Source organism: Eurytemora carolleeae, unplaced genomic scaffold (assembly GCF_000591075.1).
Source record: "Eurytemora carolleeae unplaced genomic scaffold, Eaff_2.0 scaffold146, whole genome shotgun sequence".
Classification (NCBI taxonomy): domain Eukaryota; kingdom Metazoa; phylum Arthropoda; class Copepoda; order Calanoida; family Temoridae; genus Eurytemora; species Eurytemora carolleeae.
Window position 1 is genome coordinate 223,958 of NW_019396503.1, and position 12,964 is coordinate 236,921.

Sequence of the window (12,964 nt, forward strand, 5' to 3'; positions counted from 1 at the left end):
CACACATGACGTTTCCGCCCCCTGATGGTACTAGCTCCAGTATTCTCCAGAGTACTAGTCTTTCTTAATAGTTGGCTTTTAAATATAAAATAGTACATATTCATGCTTTGGCATTTAAACTGTTTATTATTCCTGCTTAACTTGTATAAATTGTCATTTTATATGTTTTGTTTTGATTTTATAAATGATTTATTCTAAATAAAGAAAATTGCTGCAAACCAAAAGTCAAATTCTAAAATACCTCTTCCCTTTGAGGAGAATTTTAAGAAATGTTTCTTAAACCAGCTCTCTTAATATACACATTAGTAGTGGCAAGAAATGGTTTAACCCGTGATATTTCAGTCCTTTCTCTAATTCTCTAATAGTCGGTTTGGTCTGGATTAAGTACCAAACTTTGAAATTTAAATAAGAATATCTTTTAATTAACATCCTAATTATTGTTGAACATTTTGGATTATTCCTTCTTTATAACATTTTCCCCTTCTTTTAAACTTTTTAATTTTTTTTTATTTTTATACTTTTTCCTTCTTCTTCACACTTTCCCTTTTTTCTTTGTGTGTAAAAAGTTTTTAAAGACTAATCAGAAAATTTAAGAAGTTTGATTTAATTTGAAAAATTAAATAATTGGTTAACATTAAAATTTATCTTGCATAAATGGTAGGTTTTTCGAGTTTATATGTGTTTTTAGGGTGTTAAAGCTAGGGGCGTACGAGCGGGGGTGCACGGGCACACCTACGCATTTCTTGCTTCAGAAACGACGGAGAAATGAAGGTTTAAAGGTACATCGACATACCACTCTATAAATGGAAGAACACTTTAAATAACGCATGTATTCCATCTTAGTATAATTACATCATAAAATAAAAAATACTTAAAAATCGTACTTTTGCCCTTAACTAAAAGAGTTTCATCAAAAAAAACTTTAATCACAACTGCCTTTATTTGATAGCTTTGTTGTCACGTTAAATAAGGCCCCCCTATCCCCCCTACGTCCCATGCCAGGAAGTTGAATAGCAAAGACGAAGAGAAAGAGAAGAAAAGAACGCGGCATCTTTAACAGAATGCGCTAATGCCAATTTATTAAAACAGCGGCCCAGGCCCGGAAATATTAATAATTAGTTTACAGTTATATAGTTCATAGTTCCTTACTTCTGCTAATGGTTAAAAAGTTTTAACATCCGACTTAAATTAACTATTTGTAGATCGGATGATAATTTTTCATAGTTCCGATTGTTTACGATATCTTATAAATATGTTACATGTAGTTAAAATGTGGTTGCAAAGAGGTTCTAGATGCGTATCTAGAGGTGCCAGACTTTTCCGTTCCCCGGCTATATCTGGAACCAATATATCTTTAGGTAATTTCCTAATATACGAGTTTTAGACCCCGGCCCCCCCTCCTGTCAATTTTGCACATGGAACTAAAATGCAAGACGTAGATATAATTGACCATGTGGCAGCAGCGCCCGGCCCCCTAGCCTGTCCTAGCCACAGCGGTCGGCCCCTAGCCTGTCCTACCCGCAGCAATCGGCCCTGAAAGTGTCTTAACCTAATCTAACCCTGAATATATACTAATTTTGTTGAAAATTGTTGAAATTTCAGTAAATTCCTAGAGAACGATTTTTGGACCCCCCCTCAGCCCCCCCTCCTATCAATCCCGTGGCCGCAGCGCTCGGCCCCCTAGCCTAGCCTTGCCGCAGCGCTCGGCCCAGAAAGTGTCTTAACCTAACTTAAGCCTAAATAATATTAGATAAATACTCATTTACTACTTTCGTCATGTACAAAATTGATAGGAGGGGTCCAAAAATCGTTAACTAGGACATACCCGAAATTTCTTCTTCTTCAAACTTTTATGAACGAATTAATGCAAATACATTTTAATGAATATATGGTTAGAATTTATATATAAGAAATTGCTTAATTCAATTTACTCTCTATGTTTATAGTTTTATGAGATCAATAATAACAAAATCATCCCTGTTCTGACAAATACTAAATTAGGGCTTTGTGCCAATAGATACTGCTGCAATTGAATAAAACTGGAAAAAAGAACTTAACAGATACGGTTAAAAGCACACAAATATTCTGGAATTATTATTGGATAGGAAAAACTGAAGATTATAAGATTGATCTCAAGACTTATCGTCATGATTCTTGGAGGATTTACAATTACAAGATATGAGTATCGGATGGATAAATTTCATCGGATATATGCTGAGATCAAGATTTATAAATTTGGACAATAAATAACAATTTAATAACATTGAACTTGTGTTACAGTTTGAAATGACCCCGTTCCATGATTTAGTTATCCTATGACTTGACGCCATGATTGAAGAGTTGAAGAACATTCGTTCAATAAGAATGGATATAGGCTTTAGAGTTTCATGGGATATAGGCAAAGATGGATATGCTGATTAGATACAAAATAAATTTAATTAAATTGGATGCCAGACATATCAACTTTCAGATATTAAATTTTTCAATTTTTCCATTTTTGTAAAAATATTTTACCGAGAATGTCAAAAAACTGGACAGTTATACGAAATATTTGCCCATATACTTCTCATGTGATTAACGCCATTATTATGCATTAGGTTGTTAAAATTGAAGGCCGTTTGTCCTAGACGCAACGCTCGGCCCATAAATTGTCTTAACCCTACCTAACCCTAAATTAAAACAAAATTACTTAAATTCATGCACATGTGCAAAAATGATGGGAGAGGGGGGGATCCTATCTTTAAGTAAAGGTCTAGTATTTGTATTCTGGGATGGTTGTGTTTGTTAAGTTGTAATTTGTATCATAAAATCTGCACTATGTTAGATCAAGAACCTTTTATGAAACTAACCTTTAAATACTAGCAACTGAATACAAAGGAAACATCCTCAATACCACTACTTCTTCATGGCCTGGAGAAGAGGAGGAATAGTATAGTTTTTTTTTCGGAATAGTATTCAAACAATATTCTTATTAAAGTCATAGGGTAAACCAGTCATCATACAAGAAATGAATAAATGTGTTAGTTTTAGTAATTCAAACTACATAACAATCACTATCAATGATAGTAGACCTCATTTCTTGAAAAATTATAATTAAAAGAGTGAACATTAGGGTTAAAAAGAGAAAAATTCTAAATAAAAAAACAATAGTACCCCCCCCCCCCCATAAAACACTTAAGTGTGTTTTATAAATTGTTTTTGTTGGTGAGTTTTTTTTGGCTGGTTTTTTTTATGCCAACCCTGATTTTGATCATGACCACTAATTTTCTGCAAAATTATTATTATTTATTTTGTATTATTTGTATAAAAGGTTGCTTCCTCTCGATGCGCTCCAAACAGAAATGACGTCTCCTAAGATAGATAGATAAGATATTTAGGAGAAATATTTAAAAGAAATATTTACAATAAGTGCTCATGGTATTTTAATAACCATCGAATACTAAACTGAAAACGACCTTTTGTCACCTACCTGGTGCTAAACGTTTAATCTAAGAGATGTGCCAAGGATTAAGTAGAACTCGTAAACTCTTTTTGTCTGTTTCTATGTCCGATCATAACTCTAAAACCCCTTGACTGATATGCCTCGAAAGTCAAGTTTTGATTGGTACACTAGTTAGAACCACCAGAATATTCTCAGCTTACTTTAAAAAGTTGTAAGTTTGTTTCCAGGCAAATCTGGGTTCCAAAGCTAAAAAACAATTTATAATTTAACGCTTTTAATTTTAACATAAATGAGGGGGTGTTTATAATTTATATAGTTTATAATCTGAAATTTTTCCTTTTTATAAAATATAAACTTTTTTAGGATCTTTCCAGCAATTATCAAGTAGTCCTATTTGTCAAGTGTCTCCCAGAGAAAACCTTGAGAAAGAAAGTAAGAAAGAGAATGAAGAAACAAAAGAGAAACCGAACGAAGCAGACGAAGAGGAGGAATTAAAGAATAGAATATTATCAGCTGGTTTATCACATGTCGGCAAGCATGGATGGACGAGACTGGCTCTGGCTGCCGGCGCCGAATCGGCCGGATATATTAGTGTTGTATCGGGACTGTTCCCCCGGGATGAAGAGTTGGTATTTTACCATATTAGTGAGTGCAATTCCAGGCTGGATACATGGATGGAGGAGCAAATTCAAGAGTATAAGGTAACTTTTCTTTTCAGACAGAACTCCAGTACTTTTAAATCTATTCTGATGAGGCTCCGGTAAAAACTTGATCCAATGATACTTAAATTTTATATCTTTGCAACCTGATGTTGCTAACCTAACTTAAACCATGAATTTTAATTGATCTAACTGTCAAATTAATTGATCTAACTGCAGATGTGTATTTTTGTGGTGTTTTATGTGTTGTGTGTTTATGTGTTGTGTGTTTATGTGTTGTGTTATGACATGTGTTAAAACTCAACAGAGTTTATTTAACATTATTTTGTAATCTCCTTTTGCGTTTATTTAACATTATTTTGTAATCTCCTTTTGCGTTTATTTAATATTATTTTGTAATCTCCTTTTGCGTTTATTTAACATTATTTTCTAATCTCTTTTTGCGTTTATTTAACATTATTTTGTAATCTCCTTTTGCTTTTATTTGATATTATTTTGTAATCTCCTTTTGCGTTTATTTAACATTATTTTGTAATCTCCTTTTGCGTTTATTTGATATTATTTTGTAATCTCCTTTTGCGTTTATTTAACATTATTTTCTAATCTCCTTTTGCGTTTATTTGATATTATTTTGTAATCTCTTTTTGCGTTTATTTAACATTATTTTCTAATCTCCTTTTGCGTTTATTTGATATTATTTTGTAATCTCCTTTTGCGTTTATTTAATATTGTTTTCTAATCTCCTTTTGCGTTTATTTAATATTATTTTGTAATCTCCTTTTGCCCTTATTTAATATTATTTTGTAATCTCCTTTTGCGTTTATTTAACATTATTTGTAATCTCCTTTTGCGTTTATTTAATATTATTTTGTAATCTCTTTTTGCGCGCGAGTCTTATTTTATTTTAAAAGATTAAGATTTTGACAGTTGTCAAATTATTTCCTGATTTTAAGAGTAAAAATGAGAAGATCCCTATTGGAAAGTTTATCAAGTCTGCGGTCTCTAAAAGGTTGGAAATGAACCAGGAGTTTATTAAAACTGGAAGATGGTCGGAAGCACTGGCTTTGATGGGTAAGCCTCAGGTATACTTTTTTGTTTGTTTTAGATAAAAAATCTAAAATATTTAAGTTTATGACTTACTAAGTCATATTGTGTTTGTTCATAAAAGAAAGTAAACTCAATAAGAACCCCCTTAAAATTAGTAAAAAAAATTGCTTCAGATAGTTAAAAGTCGTTAATAAAGAATTAAAACTCTAGCTCAAATATCCATGATAAACATAGGAATATGTTTGATTTAATTTTTTGACCTTTTCATCTATATAAACTAAAATATTTAGTATGCTCAGACCTAATATAATGAATTTGAGCTAGGTCCTTGAACTACTTTCTGCTGGTTCAAATCTTAAATAACCTATTCAAAGTTCTTGAGGATTTGATTATGTGATTCAAGTTTTTACCGGCGGTAAGAAGTTCAGCGACCTCTCCAATTCATTAAATGCGGTCCCAGTAAATTCATATTTTTAGAATTTGAGTGAATCTGTAAGTTTACTGCAGCAGCTTTGTGATGATATTTGGTTCAGGTAAACAGAAACTCATTTGATGAATACTTTAGATGGTTCAAGTTCAAAATTCAGATTTAAATTGATGATATTATGATTATACCTTTTTTACCATTTTTTCCTGCTTTTATCCTTGTTTTTACTGCCTTTGTATTTCTAGAAGACACGGTGGGGTTACGTTCAAAGTTAATCACATAAAAATTCTCAGGAAATAACAATGATATATATATATTATGTATATATAGATAAATATTATTTCTGTATTACTTTTTTTGGTAGAAACATTTCTTAGATGTATAAATGGAATATTAAAGAATAATATTTTCTGTGTTAACTTAAATTAAAATTGTACTGTACTGTTTTCTTAGCCTTGTACTGTACACTGATTTGGACTAAATCGAACTAGAAAGTACAAACAATGAGCTAGACCGTAGAGTGTACAGTGTACACACTGAATTTTACTGTACGTGAAATTGACTATGCCTTAATCATTTTGTACTGTGCAGTGTGTATTGTACAGTACTGAATAAATACTGTTAATTGTACATTGTATAACCTAATTGTACGGCACCTAGGGCTGGAGATAAATCAGCGGATATGAACTGGTATAGTAAAAGGGTGTTGCTAGCTGGAGTTATATCTTCTACAGAATTATTTATGCTTCAGGACTCTTCACCACAGTTCAAGGTTTTCATACAATTGATTTGATTTGATTTTTTGTTTGGTTGGATCAATTTTTTTAACATTTGAATGATTGGATGATTTGTTGAATGTGATTGATTGATTGATTGGTTGGTTGCTTTAATATTTTTATCATTTTCAGGAAACCTGGAAATTTTTGGATCGAAGATTTGAAGATATAGCAGGAATTCCTCAGCTGGGGAGTCTTCCACAGGGAGCACTGGCTTACATTTTCTAGAATATTCTTTTCAGATTTAATTCCCGTCATCTTGGTATATGCTGTTCAAATATCGCTATATTTTTATTCTTATTTCCATAACATACCTAAAGGGGTGTAATTCAAGAATTTGTATGGAGGGGTTAGAGACTTAATTTTTTATTCTTTCTATTGGGGGGGGGGGGGGGGGGGTCTCAGCACTCTTTTGGGCCCAAAAACCCCCTGAAAACCATAGATTTTACTGGCCCGGGGGGGGGGGGGGCAATTCCCTTACCCTTTCCCCCCTCAAAACGCCTCTGCATATCTTTGAAACTGATGATTTTTTATATCTAAAATTTGCTCTATTTTTTAAAGTATAAAAAGCTAGAAACGAATTGCTCAGGATTTGGTGGGAATAATCTTAGGCCTGGCTGTAACTGCGAAAAATATCGCCGGAATACAAAAATAGGATAAAGTTTATCCTGTTACTATACTATTATTATTATACAGGGTTACCCACAAAGGATGAGACTGTAGAGACGACCTTATATTCTTATATGTGACAATTACAAGGTTGAATTAAGTCTTTGCTTGGAATCATAAATACAGAAGGAAGTAGACGGTATAAATTCCGTACAATCGGCTCTGAAGTCTCATCCTTTGTGGGTAACCCTGTACTAATCATTGCAGATCTGGTTCACTTCATTAATAATTATATTTCCCTCCCGAAAAATTTTGTCTTAAACTGTTAAAATTTATTATTAAATGTCTACGTTATTTTAATCTAAAGACTTAAAAATATTTATACCCTTAATAACATGTATTGGGTTAAGAGGGCGAAAGGACTATTGTATTACGAGAACAGGAGTGGTTTGCATCTCTGTCTTTATTTAGTTTCTTGGTTATTAACGTTTATCAATGGTAAAAGTCCAGAATTAATAAATAAAATTGAAAAAAAACATTTTAATGGAGTAAATTTTCTGTTAATCTTATCTTGCTATTTGGCTGTGATTAATAAACTTTACAGTTTTAAATTTAAAATTTGTTGTTCTATGAAAATGCGCAAAACAATTGATTTTGTTGCAGAAAAATGGTGGACGATCTTCCTGACAAGGTTTACGAGTGTGTCGGGGAGGTTGTTCAGCTCCTTGAAGGAGCTGCGCTGCTTCTTATGAAGGAAGGCAACACAAACTGCTTCTGTGGAGTAGAATTTAATAGTTCAAGGGTCAAGCTAGGAGACCCGGTCGAATTCAATGCCAGACTTGTTCCACAGGTAGTTCTGCTTTTAAAGGATAGTTAATTTATTAGAAAAAAAAACACTAAAAGCCATAATTTTTCCAAAATATCAATAAATAGTCGGAAACATCGCGTTAAACCTAGTTTTTCTGACCTTCAGAAACATATTTGAGCTTTGCTTAAAACTGCTTCACAAAAATTAATAGAAATGATTATGAAAATGATGATAATGATAATTTGTTTGTAGAGTTTACGTTTCCCCGAGATTCCCTATATATGCCGAGGTTTGTGGAGGGAGGGATCACGAGTTCCATCCACTCTTTTCCCGAGGTAAACCTTTAAACAGTTAAGTTGGTTCTCTTCAGTTCCAAGAAGAAGTTTAACGTAATCCGTTTCTACGACCCGTCCTTCATTCTTTAAAGTCAGAATGTTAAGAAATTTCAGGAAAAAATGAAATTTTGACATTTATGAAATACAAATTCAACGAGTAAATTTTCAATGTTTCGATAAATTATTGAGTTAAGCCATTTAGTTTAAATAATCTTAGCATAAAAAAAAATAATTTTCTAAAAGTTTTACATCCCCTAACTTTGTAGGTGCCATGAATAATGAATATCCGTAAATTACATGATAAGACTACATAGGATTGAGCGTTTACGCGTACCGGGCGTCTAACAAGTCGGTTTGAAAAAGCTCAAAGCTTCCACATATATGTAAAATCAATGAGTAAATCCCATCAATGCTGCATAGGCAGGCGGTCCGCGTCAACACTCCATCCTTCGTAGTTTATCCATTGTTAGTTTTTTCTTCTAGGAATTTGGAACCGTTTGTGAGGGAAGAACTAGCAGAGTACATTAAATTTGCTGGACTTATGAAGCAGAAAATACCAACAGAGTTCGAAAAATTTCTTGGGAAACCAGACTTTGAAGTATTAGGGTCTGTTCTAGCCATGCAGGTCAGCCTATAGGGTGTATATTTTCTTGAAAAACATTCCTTCTTTTTAAAATCCTTTTTTTTATTCCCTGTTGAAGTTAGGTATGCCCGAACGGAGCGGACATTGTGTTTAGGGTTTTATTAAATGGGGGAAATTGATGACTTTCAAGGGGCAAAAAAAGATATAATTTTTGGGTAAAAATGGATCAAGACCAGACCATTTAAAGCCCAATTTTTTATTTTTTCCCCAAGATCATCAAAAATCAGTACAATTCTTGAATTCATATATCCCTGCAATTATACTCAATTATTTACTTAAAAATTGATTATTAGTTGTATTTAATCCGGCTACCCATTTTTGTTTGTCGCTAATTTTTGTGAAATAAAAGACTTAAATCTTCAAATATCCCCCCCCCTTTCAAAATATGTACCCAATGGCCGAATTTAAAGAATTTGAGCGGTGGTTTAAATTTAAACCGCGGCTTAAATATGGTTGGTTCCACTTAAAATTGTATCAAATGTTTCAAGATTTAAGCCGGCGCTAAATTTAAACCGGGGTTTTGGCGGATTTAACCTGCGGCTCAAATTCTTTAAATTCCATCTCAAATTTAAAAATTTTGTTGCGTACCATTTTTAAAAAATATTTTTGGTTTATTTCAGGGAATAATCTCTACAGCCCCAGCTCCTTTTCCAGCTCCTATTCGGAGCACTGCCAGAGCATCCAGTTCATCAGACTCCGAAGATGAAGTGGAGAAGAAAAAAAAGAAGAAAAATAAAAAAGAAAAGAAGAGTAAGAAGAGTAAGAAAAGTAAAAAGAAGAAGAAAAAAAAGAAGTCCAGCAGTGAAGAAGAAGAAGAAGAAGTACAGGAGAATGATTCCAGAAAGTCTGGTCAGAAGAAAAAATTAGAAGAAGTTGATGTTCCACATCACCTAGGTATTTGAAAATTGAATTAAGATAAAAAATTTACTGTTCATGTTGCTCAACATTTTCGAAATAAATGTTTTCCTAAGTTTCCTAGAATTTGTTATTTCTAATTATAATGAGGGATAGCAATATTAATGATATAAAAAAGTAATGAAAATTATAAAAATGATTGTAGTGATGACAATGATGATAATGATGAATACCTTCACTACCATGACTACCATGACTACCATGACTACCATGACTACCATGACTACCATGACTACCATGACTACCATGACTACCATGACTATCATGACTATCATGACTACCATGACTAACTTGACAATCATGACAATTATGATTAGCATGACTATGATGAAAACAAAGATAATCATGACAACAATAACAATAAAGAAAACTAAGACTATCATGACAATAAAGACCATAAAGACGGCGACAACACGAAGTAAACAGCGACAACAATGATAATGACAATAACAATAACTCTGTTATAGTGCTCCACAAGTTGAACGACATGATCCAGGAGCTTGAAGGTCAAGTTAAACCTGAACAACGGAAACCGCAGCCTGATGTCAAACCTGAAGATCCGAAGGAACAACTCTTTTTAATTTTATTAGAATGCGGAACTAACATTTACTTTATTTACTCTGTAGAGGTTTGGTCCTTTATAATCACTGAAATTTAAAAATGATAAGAGTTGGTTCCAGGATGAAAATGTTATCAGTTATCCAAAGATCGGAGTTCAATATGATCCTAAACAAGTTAATGCTTGGTCTAATCTTAGAGGATTTCAGAATCCAGCTCAGGTATATATATATTCAGATTTATGGTGGCGAGGTTACGATCCAACCATCCTGGATCCTTCCAGAAGAAACTGGATCCTGATCCAACTTTTGAATATTTCTCAAAGTTTTGTTAATCTCTTTCACAAAAAAACTTACTAAATTTCCGTGTTTTTTTATGTTTTATGTTAGAAACTTAAGTAACCATCTTATTTATTGGTTTTAATGATCCTTCCTTTGTTTAATGTTTACACTAGAAATGTGTCATGAGCAAAAGTTTTTTATGCGTGTCGATAACTTTTTTTTAAAGGCTTAAAGGAAAGAACAAAATTTCTTACTGGTTAAAATTTTGATTTATTATTTCTTGAAAGCTGGTTGGATAAAATAACATATTTCGGATCCAATGTATAACACTAAGTGTTAGAAATGGGCAAAGTTTGCAAAGTTATCTTTTCCAAGCGTTTATATCTTTAAATCCAAGCCAAGTATAACAAAGCTATACCACATATTATAAATAATGGCTAAACCTAAATATGGAAACAAAAAAAGTCAACTTTAAACTAATAATAAGGTTTTTGATGATATTTGATTTCATTTTCGAACATATCACTATTTTGAAACAATTACCGAATTTCAGCTTTTGTCGCGTTTTCAGAAAATATCCTGGTTTGGGGACAATTACCGCATTTCAGCTCATGTCGATTTTTCGAAACATATCCTGGTTTTGAGACAATTACCGGAATTCATATCAATGTCAATTTTCAATTATTTACGCACTAACGTAACAAAACAAGATTTTTTGATAAGGTAAGATATAAACAAAATAGAAAACAAAAACATACTGTTCTTTAAAAATTAAAAATCGCATTTGATAAATCAAAAAAATTAAATTATTCTTACAATATAAACTTTAAACTCTCTTATTTTTCAAATAAAATGAGAAAGCTTAGACGTTAGAAAAAATTTAGCAGTTGATTTAGTCCTCATAAGATAATTTTTACTTTCAGTGATTTATTTTGTAATTTAGTTTATTTTGTAAATTGAGCTTTGGTCTGAATTGTGGATTATGCTCAAAAACTTTAAAGTGGGTTTTGTCTCGAAAACGCGACATTGGATTCAAATTCAGGATATGTTTTAAAATGGAAAACCTGACATTGTCTTAAAAACGGTCAAGAGGTTTAATATAAAAAGAACTCCTTTTATAATTTTGATTTTAGAAAATAGTTTTGCGAATTGTTGTCCTCGTCATGCTTAATAAAATGTTGGTTATAGTTTTTCTTCTCGACTTTTACTCTGCATATTGGCCGGGATCCTAAACACCCAGTCTTTCAATTTGTGGCCATTGTGCACTCAGTGTTAGAAATGGGCCAAGTGTTAGTTTTGGAACTAAGGTCCCCCGTAATAGTAATAAGATTGTTTAATTATTTCTAGAAATCCAACTGGTTGGGATTAACTGTAGCACCTGGAGCTGTTGTTAAACAAATTCCGTCTCTACCTCCTCAGCAAGAGGTAAAGTAGCCCAACGAATAAAAAATAAAGAATACAATGATGGTGTATCTTTCGACCTACGCACATCCGTTAAACTAAACTTCTGACCTACTCGCAAGGTATTCTACAGCTGCAAGTTGTACATAGTTGCAGCGCCCGGCCCCCTAGCCAGTCCTAGCCGCTGCCCCCGGCCCCTCAAACCTGCCATAGCAGCAGTGATCGGTCCAGAAAATGTCTTAACCCAATCTAACCTTTAAATAACACAGAAAAACAGCTATCGTGTGTCGGAAGGTTAGAAGGTCAGAAATTCAGTAGAGAAGTCGTTGTGTATAGACGATGTCACATTACCATTACATTAACATCAGTCCGTCATCAGATCCACAATTTCTTAGCTCCGTAGATAAACATATTAAATGAGATTTAAAATCTGAGGTCTGGATTATTTTGGAACTGTGTGGCCGTTAGAGAATTAGCCATACAATGTTTAACTACTTCTCACTATTTATTAAGTCTGACTGAATACTGGGTCTAAATCAAAATGAAGGGACTGTAATTGTAATTTCAAGTGACCCTTCCAAGTAAAGATGGCAAATGACAACGCCAGATTTACAACGGTACCCTTGAAACCTTTATCTGATCTAGTGTGGAAGATATCGTCGTTTTTCTAGGTTTAAAAGTGTATAATTTTGACGGTGCAAAAATATTTTTCTACACTAGATATGCGCTAGTCACTTTTTTGGAATAACCACAGTTGAAAATTATAAACATTGATTTTTAATTCATACTTGATTAGGCAAATCTTTTAAGGGTACCGTTGTGAATCAGAAAATGGCATCTTTTTATGGAGATTCACTTAAAATTACTCTTACTGTGTCTTTAATAGATCCCCCTTCCCCCGATGGTGTAATCAGGTACTTGTCCTGGGGTCAAGGGAAAAGGTTTCTTCTGAATTTTAAACTTTAAGAACTAAAACATTTTTTTTATATTGACGATGAATTATATTACGCTTTATCTAGTCAATGGAGGATAAATACAATCCTGAAAATAACTCTGAGGAGGA

General features: G+C 32.9%; 1 protein-coding gene across 1 annotated transcript; it reads left to right on the plus strand.

The window, feature by feature from the left end:
• Positions 1-1,151: 1,151 nt before the first annotated feature.
• Positions 1,152-7,498, plus strand: LOC111704507 (ubiquinone biosynthesis protein COQ9, mitochondrial). Its single transcript, XM_023476760.1, has 7 exons — positions 1,152-1,358; positions 3,806-4,143; positions 5,055-5,183; positions 5,626-5,681; positions 6,236-6,347; positions 6,484-6,555; positions 6,941-7,498. The coding sequence occupies exons 1-7, from the start codon at positions 1,208-1,210 to the stop codon at positions 7,004-7,006; spliced, it is 924 nt and encodes a 307-aa protein (XP_023332528.1). The 5' UTR covers positions 1,152-1,207; the 3' UTR covers positions 7,007-7,498.
• Positions 7,499-12,964: the final 5,466 nt, after the last annotated feature.

What these genes read in the sequence shown, in the direction of transcription:
- LOC111704507 (XM_023476760.1), top strand. Translation starts at nt 1,208, where the DNA reads ATGATAATTTTTCATAGTTCCGATTGTTTACGATATCTTATAAATATG. An exon ending in ACTCTTCACCACAGTTCAAG is followed by an intron (nt 6,348 to 6,483) that starts GTTTTCATACAA and finishes TATCATTTTCAG; the next exon opens with GAAACCTGGAAATTTTTGGA. An exon ending in AGCTGGGGAGTCTTCCACAG is followed by an intron (nt 6,556 to 6,940) that starts GGAGCACTGGCT and finishes CGAATTGCTCAG; the next exon opens with GATTTGGTGGGAATAATCTT.